The 15508-nt window shown below is 29.8% G+C and overlaps 2 protein-coding genes and 1 long non-coding RNA gene across 6 annotated transcripts in view; 2 read left to right on the forward strand and 1 right to left on the reverse strand.

Annotated features, from left to right (window-relative positions):
- The window catches only part of LOC136074940 (transmembrane protein 272-like), a 25526-nt gene extending 25034 nt beyond the window's left edge, over positions 1 to 492 (reverse strand). For both annotated transcript variants that reach the window (XM_065787141.1, XM_065787140.1), the window contains exon 1: positions 349 to 492. In XM_065787141.1, the coding sequence (XP_065643213.1) occupies positions 349 to 360 (12 nt within the window). In that variant the 5' untranslated portion in view covers positions 361 to 492. The remainder of the gene's footprint in view (positions 1 to 348) is intronic.
- A 1165-nt stretch (positions 493 to 1657) lies between these two features.
- On the forward strand, positions 1658 to 3262 carry LOC136074639 (E3 SUMO-protein ligase ZBED1-like). Its single transcript, XM_065786978.1, has one exon. The coding sequence runs from the start codon at positions 1658 to 1660 to the stop codon at positions 3260 to 3262; it is 1605 nt and encodes a 534-aa protein (XP_065643050.1).
- A 672-nt stretch (positions 3263 to 3934) lies between these two features.
- Positions 3935 to 5263, forward strand: LOC136074941 (uncharacterized). 3 transcript variants are annotated; one of them, XR_010635580.1, is made up of 3 exons: positions 3965 to 4105; positions 4758 to 4916; positions 5219 to 5263. It is a non-coding gene; the product is annotated as an uncharacterized LOC136074941 (long non-coding RNA). The 3 variants fall into 3 exon arrangements; XR_010635578.1 differs by lacking the exon at positions 5219 to 5263 and adding an exon at positions 5127 to 5171; XR_010635579.1 differs by lacking the exon at positions 5219 to 5263 and having other exon boundaries at positions 3935 to 4105.
- The last annotated feature ends 10245 nt before the right edge of the window (positions 5264 to 15508 follow it).

Genomic DNA, 15508 nt, shown 5'->3' on the forward strand with positions numbered 1-15508 from the left:
TTATTTACAAACGCAACAAAAGGCGCACACACACAAAAAAAGATTAAAAATATATATTATTTGTTATAATCGTTAATAAATATTAAAATCTTGAACAAAAATCAGAATTATCAAATAGTCGATTGTTAATAAAAATCAAATAATAAAAAAAAACTTGTTTAACAAACAATTTGAATAAATATTTAAATGACTTATAAGTTAAAAAAAGTAAAGAAATAAAAAAGTTATTTGGAATCTCAATATTGTAATTACGCCAGTTAAATCCTGCTAAAGAATATAATTAAAAAAAAATTCTGTTAAAATATATTAGACCAAGAGAAACAGTGTAAAGTATGGTAAAAACTATACCTTATCTGCCATTTATAACAATGTTCAACTCTAGGCTTGTTATAACTTGTAATCTTTATCGAGTTTTTATGAGTGTTTCATAAAATCGACTTTAAATAGTTTGAGAGGGAAATACCCTTTCTTTATATTGTTTTGAAAAAGTGCACTTTAATCGTCGAAGAATGAATGTGTTCGTAATATTAATAAACAATATCGATGCATATTTATAAATAAAATAATGGCTATCCATATTTTGACAGATCAAAATATACTTGTGAAATAACTGGTTAATTTCCTTTCCGATTATTTGAAGCCCTTTCGTTCGTAAAACAACAAACTTGTATTTTTTATTAAAATAACAAGCTCAAATAGGTATATACATGAAGATTATCTCAAATTTATTAAACAATTTAAATGCTGAATTGTTTTGTTGATAAAAACCATTAAACAAGAATATTAAGAAATAAACTTTACACTAATAAATTAAAAACAAAATTAAAAAATTAAAAATAAACTCTAAGTAAAAATACCTCCGCCCTGAAATAATTTGTAATCGACCTAATTTATTTAAATGCGATGAAACATAAGTAACCTTTATTAGTGGCTTTTAAGTGGGTATTATTAAATAAAAGCAACGAAAAATATTATAACATCCGTGAGCTATTTTCCTGTTTAATTTAATTTTCGACGTGCAAATCAATGTTTTACAACAACATTTTTTTTACATCGTTAAAGATAATCTTATATCTTTTATAGGAACACAAACGATACAAAAAAAAGTACACACAAAAATATGAAAAAGATATTTTTGAAAAAGAAAAATAATAACAATATTGTTATTAGTTATTTAGTGTTAAAAAATATTATATTACAATATAACCATGAGCGAGATCTCGTCTCGTTCTCGTTTCTCGTGAGAAATGGGACTTCTCGTGAGAAACGAGAAATCTCTCTCGAGAAAGAAACTCTCGCGAGAAGTAGAACGAGACTTAAATATTATATTATTTTCCAAATTAAAAATGATTATAATTTACAAAATGCTTAATAATTTGTTTTTTTAATTAATTAATATTTTGACTCCGTGATTTTAATAAATCTAATAAAAAATTTAATTTGTTTTTGACAAAAACAAATTAAATTTTTAATTAGATTTTTAATTAGATTTTTTAATTAGATTTTTTTTTTAAATCTAATTGAAAAATTTTAATTAGATTTTAAATATTTTTAATTAGATTTTAAATACAAAAACATTTTGTATAAAATGGTGCACTTTCGACACATATTGTTCATATTGAAAAGAAATATTCTTGCCTCATTTCAACGATAAAAAATGTCACCAAGAAAAAACAAAATCTGGAGATATTTTCAAAAAACAAGTGACGGTGCTGAATGCAAGGCGTGCAAAAAGTCTTTGAAAATAAAAGATGGAAACACAAGCGGACTTCATCGTCACCTCGAAAAAAAACACAGCCAAGATTACGTTGAGTATTCTGAAAAAACTGACGACTCTCTTCTTCCTCCTCCTAAGAAGAAACAACGAACCATGGTCGAAATGCTTGAAACAAAGTCCAAATACGACAAAGACAATTCCATTCAAAAACAGTTTGACTCTGCAATGCTGGATTACTTTTGCACTGATCTGGCATCCTTTTCAGCAGTCGAAGAAAGAGGTTTCAAGAAATTGTTTGACATTGCAAACCTTAAACTGAGCCTTCATCACAGAACAACATATTCAAGAAAGCTTTTAATTCGGTCAAGAGAAGTTCAAGCTGGAATGAAGAGCATAATAACGGAGATTACGCCAAATCTAAAAAGTGCTGCATTTACTTCTGACCTTTGGACTTCAAGAGCTCAGGACAGCTACATCTCTTGGACTTTTCATGCTATTGACAAAAATTGGAGACTACATCACTGGACACCCCATGTCCAACAGTTCCCTAGCAGACACACAGGTATTTTAATTGAAGGAAAGCTGGATTCTTTCTTAGAAGAACTAAATTTGCCTGCTGATTTGCCAATGTACTGCGTGAACAACCAGGCAAGAAACATGAAACTTGCAGTCAAATTGTCAAAGCGTCTTGACCAATACTTGTGCAACAATCATATTTTGCAATGTGCAGTTCGATACTCATTTGGAATGACTGCTGGAATGGATGATGCGTTGCAAACATGCAAAGATTTGGCTTCTTTAACTCACCAGTCAACAGTTGCAGCTGAGTTGCTTGAATCAGAATCAGACGCTCAAGGAATCAATTTTAGACAGTTACGCCAATCTGTTGACACAAGATGGAATAGTGAACTGGATTGCATGGCTTCTGTCTTACATCTAAAGAGTGCAATTATCAGCTTATGTGCAAATGAAGATATTTTTTCTTCAAAGACCATCAGTGCATCACAGTGGAAATCAATCGAGGGAGCAGTAGAAATTTTGGCACCACTTAAAGAAGCTACAGAAACGTGGTCGACTGAGTCTATTCCAACAATTAACACTGTCGCCGATTCTCTTTATTTAATCCATGACAAAATTGATCAATTTATTGAGACGGATGGAAAAAATGGCTACGGCGTCTTGTATGCAAAAATCTTGAAAAGCTGCATTGAGAAAAGATTTCCTCTTTGTCACACTGGAAACTTATTGAGTGCTGCAGCAAACTACTTGAATCCTGCTTTAAAGGGACTTCACTTGAAGCTCTTCAAAAAATTTCAGACAGCAAAAGAATGGTTAGCCTCACAGGTTAAGGATAATGTTGAGTTCCAAGCTGTTGCCAGAGTCCTTTCAGCAGATTTGTCCCCTAATTCAAAACTGAAGCGCAAGTTAAACGTCAGACTTGAAACACATGAGCCAACATCTGAACTGAATCCTATTTTGAGCGAAATGTGCCAGTATGAATATTTCCCTGATGCCAAAAAAGACTTTCCGATTCTTGATTGGTAGAAATTGCATTCAAATACATTGCCAAAACTCTCTTCATTAGCTAGACAAATTTTAGCTATTCCAGCAAGTTCAACTAAATCAGAGAGAGTTTTTAGCACAGGTGGAAATGTCGTCCGATCATCCAGACACAACTTACACCCAGAAAAAGTAGAACAAATCATCTTAATCATAGAAAACATTGTCTTGTTGGAAAAGTTTGGCAAAAAAATTCTGAATTAATATTTGAAAAAGTTGTTTACATTTGACAAATGTCATTTGTGTCTATTTGTCAAAACCATGTTTACATTTTTTTTTTTTTACTTGGATTTTAATAAATTTGTTTTCAAAAATTGTTAAATTTCTCGTCTCGTCTCGTTCTCGGTCTCACGAGAAGTACGAACTTCTCGTCTCGGTCTTGTCTTGGTTTGAAAAATCCTAGTCTCGCTCATGGTTATTACAATATTATTATATTAAATAAATTTAAAGTTGAAAAAATTTAGTTGCGTTTTATTAAAAATAAATACAAAATAAACTGACGCATGTCTGAAATGTAGTTTATATATTCATTATTGTAATTACTTTTTATTTTACTTTTTTAATAATGTAATTATTTTGTATTGTAATTTTATAATAATTAATTAAAAAAGTAGGGCGTAAGATATCGTATAACGTCGCAATACATTTTTGACAAAAATAAAATGTCACATATATAATATTTTATCCAAACATATTATATTATCTTATAACTAAGTTTTATCAATTTAGGTTTAATAAATATATTATAAAGCTTAGTTCAAAATTGTGTAACGTTATGGCAGTTAATTCTCATATTGCAACACGCAAAAGATCAAACCCTACTACAAGGTATACTTTTTTTTCTACCATATTGTATATTATTTTAGACTGTCAAATTTGTTGATGTAATTAATTTGATAATAAATAAGATATTATAACTTATTTAATATTAAATTTATTAAGCTACATGACAAATGATAAGTTCTGCATAAAATATTATTGACTAGGAAGACTCAATGGCATTGTTATGTTATTGGCTAGGAATATCATTCTGTAGTGAGACCCAATAACCTTTTAACTTTTAAAGTTTGAGAAATTTCACTTTTCCCTCTCTTCGTCTTCTTTTGTGATCGTACCCTGTAGTAAGAATTTGATTTAGTTCATATCTTGTTGGAGAATGCAACTTGATTCTGAGTTGAATTTTCAGCACTCTGTATTTATTGGTGACCTAATTTGACAATACTTTATTATAAATATTTTTAGTTTTATACTTAATATATTATATATAATTAGGGGTAGATGAGGCTCGTTAGCCGTGGTGAATGTTGCCACAGCAAAAGGAACCTCAAGGTGAAAATCTCACCATGGGTAAGGAAAATTATGATATAAAATCCCCACTATAATGCTGTGTAGTTATGTGATAACTATTACATTTTTATAAATTGTTTTAATTTTTGTGTGTATTCTAAAATGACATTTAATGCTGTTCAAAACTTTGTAGATTACTCATTTAAAGCAACTTTGTGGGCTGTCACCTTTGCATCTAGTGAGTTAATGTATGAACAAGTTAATGCAGAAACAGATGCAAATATAAGAAGATGGAAAACAAAGAAAACAAATTATCATGTTATCACATAGTACACAGATGTTATCACATAAGGTGAGTACAGGTCTTTTTCTGATCACGCCCATCAGTTATTAACTTTATATATAGATATAGATATAGATATATCTATGGTTAGATATTAGATATAGATATATATAGATAAACAATATTTTTTTAAACTTGTATTTTTTATTTTGTACTTCTTTTCATCTGTCGACTTTTTTGTTACATCTTTTTTTATTAAATACTTATTTACTTTTTTAGCAATCAGAGTATAAAATTAGAAGGCAAATGACTTTTTTTATTTTTTTACATTGTATGTAGTATTGTTTTCTTAAAATTCTTTAATGATTTAGATAAAAAAAAAACAAATAACACACTAGAAAATCTTGTTGCCAAAATAGTTAGCAACTCTCAAAGTAAGATTTGTTTTAAAAGTTTGTGATTTAAGATAATTATTAAATAATCATACTATTATTTAAGATTTTATTCGTTTCTTTTCAGCTAAATATGATTCATTAGATTCGTGCTCTTATAGAAGAAAATATCGACTGATTCGTTAGATTATGTTTGAAGCGTGCTTTTATGGGAGAATCGGTATATAAGTTTGAGGTGTGCTCTTTGTGGATTGAAGCGTGCTCTTCGTAAGTTGCAGATCTACGACTTTGTACTTATTACTTATTGGATATAAGGAGGATATTTTAACAAAAGTGCAGCTTTTATTACAAATTAAAAATTTTTATGTCAAGAACTAATATACTGACTAATAAAACCATGTAATTTAATACGTATTAAATATTTCCTCGACGATGAGTTTTTTTCTTTACACGAATCCAAACACTTTAATTGTAATTATAAAGCATAATTATTGCTTAAATATTACGTGCCAAAATTAACGTAAAAAGCACGTCTTTTGGACAGTTTATGGGGACCAAAAAGTCACCTAAATATCACGTGCCAAAAGTAACGTGAAAAACACGTCCATAAATCACGTGAATTAGTCATTTCATGGGGACCAAAAAGTCACCTAATTGTCACATGCCAAAATAACGTGAAATTCACGTTTTTGTCACGTCGCTGTGCCTACTGGGTAAACTTAACAGTTACTTAAGAATATAAAATAATATTAAAACATTAGTAGATTTATCACAGAATAAAATAAAAATTTAAAAATTAGAAACATCCATTCGTTTAGTTTTAAATTCTCTTAGGTTCTTACTCTGGCGAACAGCGAATGGGAGACTTTTATATAAAATTACTCCTTGGTAAAAGAAACCTTTTTTCGTAGATTCAAGCTTTACTTTAGGTATGGTCACTGATATTTCATTGTTTCTTGTGTTTGCTGAATGACAAATTGCCTTAAAACTGTTAGAAAAAACACATGAACCAAGTTCTTTCTTTAAGATCTTAAAAACGCAAGTTACAGCTTTTTTTCTTTAACTTCTTTAAAATGCGGCAAATTTATATTAACGTTTGAAATTTTATTTGCATTTAATATTATTTGGTTTATTCTACTATATAAACGGTTGATGCGGTATAATTGCGTTGCAGTGTGTTTTACGTTGATTAAACCACAGTAAGTAAAAATTGGCAAGATCTATTGCTAAACCTTTTTGAAGGTTTAGCAATAAATCGTTTATTTCAAACCATTTTGATATCCCGTTTAAGTTTTCAAGTAGTTTTTCCTCTATTAATTGAATGCCATTATCTGCTACAAAAATAACTGTGTACTTGATAATCGCATACTTGATAATCGAGCTATGTTTTAAAACGTCTGAAACATCATTAAATTCGGTCAAAAATAACAAAGGTCCAAGAATTGAACCTTGCGGAACTCCTCTTGTGATTTCATGAGACCCAGACACTTTCCCATCATACACGACATACTGGGTTCTGTTAAATAGATAATCCTCAGTGTTCAAAAATTATGACCATATAAAATTTGCAACCCCCTCAAATTGTGGGGGCTTTAAACTTTATATGGTCATATTTTTTAAACGCTAAAATATTTTACTTTGAAATTTAAAATGGATTTATGAATATAAGTCTAGTTGAAAATAGTTCGAAAAATATTTCATCAATTTGTTGCTCTCACGTTTGGGACAGAGGGGCTAAAATTTTGAGGCTTTTTTTGTTTCCCCGGCTCCAATTATCGTAGTTTCTTGAAAAGCATTCTTATTTAACATAACTATGAACATATAAATGTTTGGAGTTTACTCCATATCTGGAAGTTAGGTATCTCGAAGATCAAAAAATGATGGCGCCACCCCTGTCTGTGTTTATGCGTTTGAGTTTTTCAGTTCAATTTAAAAACATCTATTAATATTGTTACTAATACAATATATTGTTAGTAAACAATAAAGTTTGAAATCAAAATCACATGCTATGTTATTTGATTTATATTTCCACTTTTATTTTTTCGAGTCAGTGAATACGCTGAAAAATCGCTTGGAACAAATTTAAATAGATAAATTACAAAACTAAACACAAATTTTAAAAATGATGATAAGGTTCAGTGTTTGCTGTGCGAGGCCTGGAACATAAAGGAGCAAGATCAAAACAGTTGTTTGCAGTTTCTTAAGCAATCCTTAAATAAATACTTTTGTTAATTTAAATATGATCCAAACTTAGAAGCATGTTCTAAAAAATAATTTTTTTTGAGAATATGCTTAATAAATAAAATACATCGAGTTTTCTGCAAGAAAGCAATATAAAAAAGACCGGGAGAATTAATTTGAAAAGGCTGACAATCTAAACTTCAACTTCCATCGTTATCAGTTTTTTATTCATACTTGGATTTCAAATGAAAACTTTTTTAGGTATAGTTCAAAAAAACAGTAAAAAGCCAAATAAAGAGACCATCACCGATTTATTACATAATTCATCACATTATGGTGGTGTTAGGAACAAAAATAGAGAAATAAACTATACATTTTAAGAAAAGTTTTGTATGCACATATGTATTTGTGAATAAAACTATAAACAAAATGTAAAAGTATACTATTTTGCTCTTTACGTTTTTTAACTGATTTATGCATTTAACTGATTTATGCATGTTAAGTGATTTATGCATCTGCATTTGTTTAAGAATAATATACATACATATATACATATAAACAAGTCACTAGACTTTTATGAAATGTTATGTTTTATTAGACTATTCTAACTAGTGATGTCATGGCTATTCTAAAAGATTCCTAAATAAGCTCTGAGGAATTTAAAATTGTTTTTTTTTTGTTTTTTTTATAGCGGATTTTAATAAAGATGTTTTGTAACATGTGTTAGCTAAAACATTTAATTTTTTTAATTTTTTTGCTACACGTAGTCCACGCGAACTACCCTGTGTAAGTATAGTGTGGTAATTGTATGACTGACATATGTTTCCACACGTAGCCTCAATTTTCAAGATTTTATACAGTTATAATGCATTATAAAGGTTTGATGGCTGAGCAAAGTGTGTACAAAAATATTATGAGTGATGACTTGAACACGAGTCTCCCTCACGCAACTTCCAGTTTTTTTTTGTTTTTTTTTCAGTTTACAATGTTAGTCGTGATACAATAAAATAAACTATTAAAAGTACTTTACAAATTTATATATACAAAGCGTGATAACAGTGTAAACTAGGTTTCCGAAAGAAGATCACTAAGATCTTATCACCGGAACCTTAAAAACAATATTAAACAAATTAATTTACAAATACCTTGTAAAGTATACGTTACAATAAAGTAGAATATATATATAGAATTTTTTGCATAAGCAAAACAATAAAACATGTCCCAGAAAAAATCTGCGCGTGTTCTGATGTGGTGTTTACGGAAACCGTGCATCATTTTAAATAGCTAATTGTTTTAAAATGTCATTGTATTAGTGTTATTCAAAAGTTTAAACAACTCTGTTATTTAAACAATTAGTTTTAATAAAATGTCATTAAATCAAGATAAGAAGCGAGAAATAATTTTGCATTTTCTCGTTGAAAAATCCTGGTTTATAAAACAAAACAATTTCTAAAGAGTTGCAGGTTGCTTTGAGAACAGTGCAGAGCGTTGTGAAACGATTTTAGGACGCTGGTACAACCAAAAGGAAATCAGGAAGTGAAAGAAAAAAATGTTTTGTTTGGCGAGATCTAGGTAAACAAGTGAAAGATTCCTTAGACAGAAAACCGGAGATTTCTGTTCGAACTTTAGCGAATAAATTCAAAACAAGTGTTTCCACTATACAAAGAGTGAAGACAAATTGTGGTTATAAATCTTACAAAAAGAAAAAAGTTCCTCGTTGTGAAGAAAAGTAAAAAAATGTCACAATTCGTTATTCAAAGCTGCTCTATCAAAAATTATGTGCCAAAATATCTTGTTTGATTATTGACGATGAAAATTATTGTGCTGCATATTTCCGACCTCTTCCAGGACACCTTCATCTCCAGGACACCATATATTACTCAGCAATTAATCGCAAGAAACTGAATTCCAGTTGTAAATGCATTGGAATGCAAAAATTTGCTAAAAAATTCTTAGTTTAGCAAGCAATTTGTGAATGTGGTGAAAGAAGCTCTTGTTTTGTGACTACGGGAACAATTAACACCAAAATATGCGCAGATTTTTTCTCGTACATGACTTATAAGCAACATATGTACATGTAAAAACAATATAAATAGTTGTAAACAACAAAATTTAGAGAAAAATGATAAAAATCCAAAATAAAGTTAAAAAATAGATAAATTAGTAATACTGTAAAATATTATCGAGGGAAAAAATTTAATTTTTATTTTATTTTTAAAAAGACTAAAAGAACTTGGTCGATCGAAATCATAATTTGGTAAAACAAGTTTATTCCATAGGTGCGGTGCTCGATAGGCAAGACAAAATTGATTAAAATTTGTTTGACAAAAAGGTTCGTTAAATAAAATACTGTCGAATCAAATTTTTTAATTACCCAAACATGTTTCTCCGCGAACCGGCCTTGTTCGCCAAGATTAGTATTTTGGAGTTTAAGAGTTGAGAGAGGGTTGTAACCACAAATAAACTTTTCCTCTTCGACTGTGGTTGTAATCTTGTCCTTGGGGAGGCGAATAACAATAAAATAATAATAGTGATAAACCTTTTTAATCAAGGACGTATTAATAGATAAATTATACCCAAGCTTTACGCAAATGCTGCCAAAAGGTTGTGAATAAATACACGTAGTATAACAATAGTTGTGAGGTTCCTTAGGGCTCTATTTTAGGGCTATTGTTGTTTCTACTGTCCATAATGGGCTAAAATTTGGCCAAAAAAAAAATCAACTACCAGGTAACCGGTAACTTAGACATTTTCAAAACTTTTCTGAAATACACAATATAAGTATAGAGCTCAAAGAAATTTTAAACTGAAAACATGTTTTTATACTTTTTATTTACACTACTTAATAATACACTAATAAAAATATATTGAAAATTAATACAAATATAATAAAAATACAGAAGTAATAAAAATAAGATTGATTCATTTTAAAAAGAAAATAAATAACATTATTTTCAATGTATCATCTTTTTGAAAATATGCTCGCAAGAAGCATAAACCGTCAATACTTCTGTCGCTTAATTGTGATCTTATTTTCAGAGAAGGCACGTTCTGCTTCAACACTTGTTGGGCAAACGGTCAAGAGTTGATCATATAAATTTTTAAATATTTTTTACGAATATTTTCTTCTCGCAATAAGTTATTTTTTTCCTCACAATACTTGCAATATATTCCTGTACTTCTTCTTAGTTTTTTTTTTCAAATATAAGTTTTTTGTTGATATCTAATCGAAGCTATTCTTTTAACAATTTATACATACCTCAGTATTTAATTTTTGGAGTGGCAATAAAGGTAAATCGACTGCCAGAACTTCAGCTACATTGTTAACTGACAACATTTTCATTACGATTGTTAGAAATACGTTCAATTAACTCAATAGTTGATTTAGTTAAATTTAGTTTTACTCATTTTATTAAATATTCTGTAATCGTCAATATTACTGCTATTCAAACTGTTCGGGTCTTTCAACCTTTCCTTTATTCGTAATATTAGTTCATTCTTAGGTTCGTTGCTTAATAAAGTGTTTTCCTGAGTTCGTTTGTTTAACATAAATTGTAATAATGTATCAGCTATGTAAAGATTAACATCTAATGCATGTAATTATAAACTCTATATCAATTAGACTTTTTCGTATAGGATTTCTAACTTTATAAAAACACTCAACACTGTTAGGCTACTCTAACCGGTTTGAGTGTGAAAAATATTAACTCAATTTCCCTTTGATATTTTTCTGCAGTATTTGATATTTCGTTGGTGATATGCAAAGTATTTAAACAATTTTGCGAATCTTTTCATCAGCAGCAGGGGTGCACAGAGGGTGGGGTATCCGGGTTGGTTTTCCCCGGGCGTCACGTTTATGAGACATCATCAGATGACAAAAAAAAGTATGCCAAATAAAAAATTGAAAACATCCAATAAAGAAGTGAAAATTGTTTACTTTTTTACCTTCATCCATCAGATTTCAGAGAGATTTTAAGCTCTGAAACAGCAATGTAGATTAGATATTTTTCTTTATCTAGTCTACGCTTGACATCAATTCGGTACCTCTGTGTCCAAATGATATCAGTGAAGACAAGTTTATTGATAAGTTCCGCCACTTTTGACTGTTCGACGCCATCTACCAACAAATGATCGGCCCTTACATCTTCTGAATAGCATTTATGCAAAGGAATTTAAAGGGAATTTCCCCCAAATATGCATCTGTCTTCATATTTTTCTTACTTTGCCAGTATTTCTGGCTGAAGGCAAGAGATTTTTTCGCAAGTTAGCTCTCGTCAAGAACTCTCTAAGAAGACATGGGACAAGATTGTCTTAACAACAGGGGTGGGTTATGTCACTCGCCAAGGAGGGGGCTAAAAAGGTCTTTAAAAATTAAAAAAAAAGGTCCGCATATTTTCATTTACAAGTGACTTTTTTTGTAATTTTTTGTACTTAAGTGTAATAATCAAGTTCATATACGTATAATTACGTATAACAGTCAATTTCATTCGTCAGCATAATAGTCCAATTCTGTATAATAGTCATTTTACAAAAGAATGTTTTTGAAAAAAAGTCCCAAGAGGGGGGGGGGGGGAATACAAACCCATGCCGCCCTCCCCTCTTCCCCAAAAACCTGCTGCTGCTTAACGAATGTCTTATCCTTTCAATCGAAACAGATCTTGCGAAGAAAGTTAGTTACGATGTTGTAACTTACGACTTTGCTGCTAGAAAAACTCGTAAAGTTTTGTTAAAACGCCATAAAAACTTGATACCAAATCCAAAAGTTTTTTTTTCTTTGTTGTGTTTAATTGTTCGATTCGTGAACTGTCTTAAATACAGAATTATAAAAATATTTTGTGAATACTAAAGTAAATTTTTTTTATTATTTTTATTTTTGTGGTGCTTACAGGAGGGGGAGGGTCATCTAGTAAACTTTTTTATAATATATCCCGGGCATCATGAAGTCTTTGTGCGCCCCTGTTCAGCGGACCAATAATTACATGCCTAATAATCAGATCAATGTTTGTTTCAGATTATAGCTCTAAACTACTCGAATCTTCTTCTAATTCGTTGTTTGAAAAATATTCTTGTTGAAAGTAAGTTGATTTTTCCTTTTCTCCTAAATTTGCTGACAAACATTCTTCATAAAGAACCTTGATAATTACCAATTGAATGCCTTGCACTAAATATAATTGATGATTTGCACTAATTAACTTTCCGCTTTCTTTAGTACCGATGCTCCATCTGTCGTAATTAAAACCACACTGTCAAACGAAATACTAAATGTTTTAAGTTTTTCCTATAAATGAGTAATACATTTGTCCACTGGCATTTATCCATGACCTCAAGCAAGACCAAGACTTTAAAATTTGTTAAATGCATTTACATTTACATTCATATAACAAAGGTCTTTAACAGAAGTCCACCATAATGTGATGCTAAACCCTTCACCTTGATTAGCTCACGTTTTAAGCTCGGCTAAGATTGCGCATATTAGTTGCATATTCATTCACAATTTTTCGAATTGTATTTGAAAACTTTTGAATATTAGCATAGCCCAAAGCACTTAAGAGTATTCTTAAATCATAAGATGTACAAAATCTAATAAATAGTACACCATCTTTGGCTGTTAATTGCACAACAACTGCACCAAAAAATGATCAACTGATTTTCTAAATTTTTTTATATTTTTGATGAACTACTTAATTTCATAGATTCATTGGTGTAGACGTAGCTTTATTTGGTTCATCTGGAATATCTTATTTTAAAAATGTTAACATAGTGCTGTGTTGAAGGTGTGCATGCTTTCCACTTGTACTGCCTAACTATGCGTCGCTCTAATACAAAATGAGGAAATAGGCTTAAAAATAAGAAAGCATTCAACATATTGAGCTGATTTTTTCACAAGACATCGAACTTTTGTTTATATTTCTATATTTAAAAGAAAAATATCCGGTTTTCATAAAAAAATAGTTTTCTGTATATATTTTGGTTCATCCAGACTAATTTCTGACGAATCCGGAAAATTATATATGTAATTTTCCGGATTATTTTTATTCAAAAAACAGTAGGCGTCTATATTTTATAGAATTTTAGAAACTATATCATTACCACGATTTAATAATAAACAATATCATTAAATATACACTTATCAAAATTATATATAAACCTGCTATTATCTGATTCTTTGTTCTTAAGTTTCTTACAAAGTTTCTCAACGTTCTAATAGATGTTTTTAATAACTTGTGGCTATGAAAATAACCGTTTTTTAAAAAGTTAAACGCAGAACAGCTTATCAATATAACATTTTAGTTCATGATATAGATCTTTTAAGATTAGTTGATTACTAGTTAAAATTTATTAAATTATTTCTTAAATATTTTTTAAAACAAAAAATAACGAAACTTTGAATTGTTATTATAAACCACATTGAGATTTCTTTACCAAAAAAAAAAATTAACAAAAATAGTCTAAGCTACAATCAATTGCATAACATTCAAAAAAACACTTACATATCAAATGCCACAAGCAAATAATTAACTGTATCCCTAGTGTTTTCTGCCAAGAAAGTTAGACGTGCATGACTAACTTGTGCAGTTTTGCTTTCTTTGCTTCTGTCTTCAATAGCACTATCAGAGAAAGAACCTGGTTGGAGGATACTTAAAATACCTAATAGCACCATGACTTGTCCAGATAGTGACATAGATATTCAGATTTTTGATTGACAATCTATATCTGGTTTCTGCAATCTTATTTTCTATATATATATATATATATATATATATATATATATATATATATATATATATATATATATATATATATATATATATATATTCCCTGGTGACATTTGTGTGTTAATATATCTTTAAATAGTACCTAAAGTATATTTATAAGGTTTTATTTATCATTGTCAATTTTTTTACAGGCTAATATATAAGATAAATAAAATACATTTCATAAAAATGAATAGATTCTGCTATGTGTGTGGAAAGGTAATTTTTAGTAATCAGCAATGCACCATAACTACGTTAGTAAAGTCCCTTTACAGTGCATATTCCGGAATAAGACTTTGTGATCAAGACAAAAGCTTTTCCATACACAAATATGCTGCAAAGCCTGTGTCGCAGCCTTAAGGCGTTGGAATGAGGGCACAGCAAACTGTATTTCATTTGGTGTACCGATGATATGGAGAGAAGACAAGGACCATATTACAGGCTGCTATTTTTGTATGACCAATCTTCAAGGTAAAATAATTTCTTAAAAGAATGAGTGAAGAACAATATTTAACTAATCCAAACATATTTATTTTTTTATAGTCTAATGAAGTTTGAATTGTTTATAAATATTGTGTTCTGCCATTAAGTCAGTACCACATGGTCCAGGAGTTCCAGTTCCTTCTCTACCTGAGAAAGGCGAACTTGAAGAGGATATGGAAAATGTAAAGGTGGAAGACACTGACATATCTGTGACATGTGAGCCAACGTCTAGCCTGACTTTGCCAAGACCACTCATTCAAAGTCAATTAAATGACTTAACCAGAGATCTTGGTCTTTAAAAGAAAATGCACAACTTCTTGGTTCCCGTCTTAGTAAGAGCAATCTCCTCTCCAAAGAAACAACCTTCTATTGGTATAGAAACAGAGAAGAATAGTTTCGAAGGTTCTTTGAAGTTGATTTCTCTAGCTCGTTGGCATATTGTAATGATGTAAAAGGCTTAATAAAGGCACTTGGCGTTCCTTACCAACCAAGATAATGGAGGCTCTTTATAGATTCCTTAAAAAGAAGCCTAAAGGCAGTACTCCTACACATTGGCAATAAAATGACATCTGTACCTATTGGACGTTCAGTTCAGTTGACAGAAAGCTACAAGAACATGAAAATATTGATCAATGCAATCAAGTACTCCAACCACAATTGGCTAATATGTGGTACTCTTACGGTAAAATATTTATTAAGTTTTCTCGTTAATATAAAGCTTTCCTTTGAAAATACTTTAGCATCTGTGGGTAATTTTTTAGAAAGAAATAGAAATATATTTTAACTTATTAAGATTTGATTTTTTATGAATAAATCTTTTCTTATCAGGTTGTGAGCTTTCTCCTTGAGA

Source organism: Hydra vulgaris, chromosome 01, assembly GCF_038396675.1.
Source record: "Hydra vulgaris chromosome 01, alternate assembly HydraT2T_AEP".
Lineage (NCBI taxonomy): Eukaryota > Metazoa > Cnidaria > Hydrozoa > Anthoathecata > Hydridae > Hydra > Hydra vulgaris.

Excerpts from the sequence above, each read along its gene's own strand:
- LOC136074639 (XM_065786978.1), top strand. The coding sequence starts at position 1,658 with ATGTCACCAAGAAAAAACAAAATCTGGAGATATTTTCAAAAAACAAGT.